The 3,091-nt window shown below is 71.0% G+C and overlaps 1 protein-coding gene across 1 annotated transcript in view; it reads left to right on the top strand.

The window, feature by feature from the left end:
• The window catches only part of EXOC3 (exocyst complex component 3), a 7,789-nt gene extending 7,048 nt beyond the window's left edge, over nt 1–741 (top strand). The window contains exons 6-7 of the mRNA XM_012734903.1: nt 15–142; nt 242–741. Coding sequence (XP_012590357.1) covers nt 15–142; nt 242–413 — 300 coding nt within the window. The 3' untranslated portion in view covers nt 414–741. The remainder of the gene's footprint in view (nt 1–14; nt 143–241) is intronic.
• Nucleotides 742–3,091: the final 2,350 nt, after the last annotated feature.

Here is a 3,091-nt window from a genome sequence, read left to right on the forward strand (position 1 = left end):
GCCCCTGCCCCCAGGGCTCCGGCGAGGACGCGGGAGGACACTGCGACACGATTGTGGCCGTGGCGGAGGTCATCAAGCTGACGGACCCTTCTCTGCTGTACCTGGAGGTCTCGACACTGGTCAGCAAGTACCCCGACATCAGGTGCGGGCACCCTCCTCTGGGTCTGCGGCGGGCGCGGGCGGCCCGAGGCCCTCGGGCAGAGGCCGGCCCCCGGGCCCCTGGTGACGCCCCCTGTCCCAGGGACGACCACATCGGGGCGCTGCTGGCCGTGCGCGGCGACACCAACCGGGACATGAAGCAGACCATCCTGGAGTCGCTGGAGCAGGGCCCAGCGCAGGCCAGCCCCGACTACGTGCCCCTCTTCAAGGACATCACTGTCCCCAGCCTGAACGTGGCCAAGCTCCTCAAGTAGCCGCGGCTGGGTGCAGCCGCCTCGGAGGTGGACGCCGGCAGGGCCCCCAGGGCCCTGCGAGGGGCCCAGACCGAAGCCGCCTCCGGCCGCCCGGGTCTGCAGAATGGAGGCGCGGGGACCTCGCCGTGGCGACCTGCGCTGAGGAGGCCCCAGCGGGTGCTTGGTCAGCGGCGGGAGACTGGCGTTCGGTGACCGGCGGGGCCCAGCCTGTTCCTGTGGGCCCAGACCCCGCTTCCTGGCTGTCGCGTCGTCGGCTCCCCTCTGGCCACTTGGCGGGAGGCGGTCCCAGAATAAACGGGGGCCCGGTGTGCGCCTCTTGCTTCCCGGCGCTGCTCCTCCGAGCCCCCTTCTTGAGACGCAGGTCAGGGCGCCCCTCGGGCAGCCGTCCCTGGCCCCGGAGAGTGCCCGCGAAGGGCTCTGCTGGCGTGGGGAGCAGTCGCGTCAGGTGCCTCGGGGGCCCGGTCAGCCTAGGCCAGGGGCCTTGCTGTCTGAGGGCCCCGGGGTGGCTGCCTGGCAGGGGCCACTCTGAGGGCAGCCCCAGAACCTGGCTCCCACCCCCCCATGACCACCTGCAGGGGCCGGGTAGGGCAGCGGGCTTGGGTGGTCAGGAGGGGCTGCGCCGGGCCTCCACACGCCCGTCTCCACGGGAGCCCAGACCGTGATGCCCTCGGCAGGGAGGCGGCTCTGGCGGAGGCCCGGCGAGCGCACGGGGCCCGTCGGGGACGGCACTTGCAGCCGCCGTCACGGGCGTTTGGGCAGTGGGGGGCCAGAACCTGTTGGGGCCCCGGGACACGTAGGGGCAGGCGTGGGGTTCCACCACACCTTGCCGTCCCCCCCCAGGGCCATGCACCCGGTGCTGTCCCCTGCCCCCTCCAGCAGGGCGCTTGGTGTCTGGGTGCCGCTCCCTGCCTGGTTCCTGCCCCTGTGCAGGTCGCCCGCAGCTGGGCAGCACCGGCAGCGGCCCTGGGCGGGCGCCTGCTGGCGACGACAGGAACACACTGCGCGTGGTGCCTGGAGACGCTTTAATGGGCTGGGGGTGGGAGGCGGCCCGGGCTCGCCGCGACGTTAAGGCACACGGGCTGTGGCCGGCCACAGAAGGAACGCGTGGCGCGTCGCCCCTTGTCTTGGCCACGCTGGTCCAGTCTCAGCAGAAGCCCCTCGTCTGCTCAGCTGGTGTCTTCAGGGAAATGGGGGGGCCCCCAGACGCACCCCGCCCCGCCCCCGGGCCGCCACAAAGTGGGCTACAGTCCAGCGTTAAATAAATAGGAAATCTTCCCCAATAGAAAATGTCACAAGAGTGTCCCTAAGGAGATACATTCATAGGCCACGGCAGGAGCGGGCTCCTGGTGGGAAGTTCCCACTGTGGCCCCGGGCACTGCCCGCCGGCCTGGGCGGGCGAGTGCTCTCGCTGACGGCAGGGCTGGGCTGAGGGGGGTCTGCCCGGGGCCCGCGTGGGCTGCTGGGACACAGCCACAGCATGGCCCGTGCCCTGTCCCTCTCCGGGCCAGGAGCCGGCGGTGACCACCTGAGAAGTTTATAGGAGTGTCTGGAAGCCCGCTGCTCTCGGCCCCGCCGGCCTTCCTCGCTTGTGGGTCGCCGTGGGCGGACGAGGCGCCCGGCCCTTCCTGCTCTCTGCAGACCCCCCTCCCCTTGGGCATTTGGACAGTGGTCTCCCTCCAGCGACCTCCTCCAGCCCCGGGTCCTCAGAGGAGCCCGGGGACCGGGGGGAGGTGTGTGCTCTCCGCCAGGACCCGCAGGCCAGCGGCTCCCTGAACCCCAGCAGCCCTCTGGCCGGGCGCTCGACCACAAGCCGTGGCTCCTTGCCGCCTTGAGTTCCAGCAGATGGGTGGAACCAGGCGGGCACGCCCACCCTGCCAGTGCCACCTGAACCCAGCCTGCACATCTCAGCTACCTGCATCAGGAGCGCCGGCTCTGGCCAGGGACCACAGAGGTGCTGAGCCCCTGAAGCCAGAGACCCCAAGTGCAGAGAAGGGCTGGGCTCTGGAGTGTGGAAAGGGCCTTCAGGCCGGCTGTGCTGCGTGGTGCTTGCGGTCTGTGGGCAGTTCGGGGCCGCTGCCGCTAGCTGACCGCCCTGGTGGCGGAGGCCTGACCGCTGGGCCTGAATGTTGGTGTGGGGTCCTGTGGGTCAGTCCCGCTTTGTCTGGGCCTGTGTCGGGCAGTGCTGATGAGCGGATTGCTACAAAGTGGCCAGCACCGAGCAGCCTGAGCGCAGGGCCTGAGCTTTCGGCTGGAGGGCAGGCTCCCCTCGAGCAGGCGGGCCGGAGCACCTGCCCAGGGCTCCCAGCCCAGGCTGAGGCCCCGGGCGGAGGTTCTGCGGCTCCATCCGGCCGGCACGCTGGATGGATGGTACCCCACAGACGGCTACTTTGGCGACCCCCCCGCAAGGACAATGAGGGCGAGCCTGGGTGCGCAGACCTTTGGAGGGGAGACTTGGGTCAAAGGCCACCAGATAGAGGTAGCGAAAGGAAGACCCCGGGTGGGGGTCTTGGGGTGGACGCCCCCAAGGTGGAAGGGCTCAGGGGGAGACCCCGGACGGGGCGCCGCGGTGGCGGTCACAGCGGCGTCTCCTCCTGCTCCAGGGCGTGCGGCGGCGCGTGGCACGAAGGCTGCAGCGATGCGAGCTTGAGCAGCGCAGGTCGGCGGCGCGCGCGGGGCCG

The sequence above is a fragment of the Condylura cristata genome, unplaced genomic scaffold, assembly GCF_000260355.1.
Source record: "Condylura cristata isolate star-nosed mole 26May11 unplaced genomic scaffold, ConCri1.0 scaffold00091, whole genome shotgun sequence".
NCBI lineage: Eukaryota > Metazoa > Chordata > Mammalia > Eulipotyphla > Talpidae > Condylura > Condylura cristata.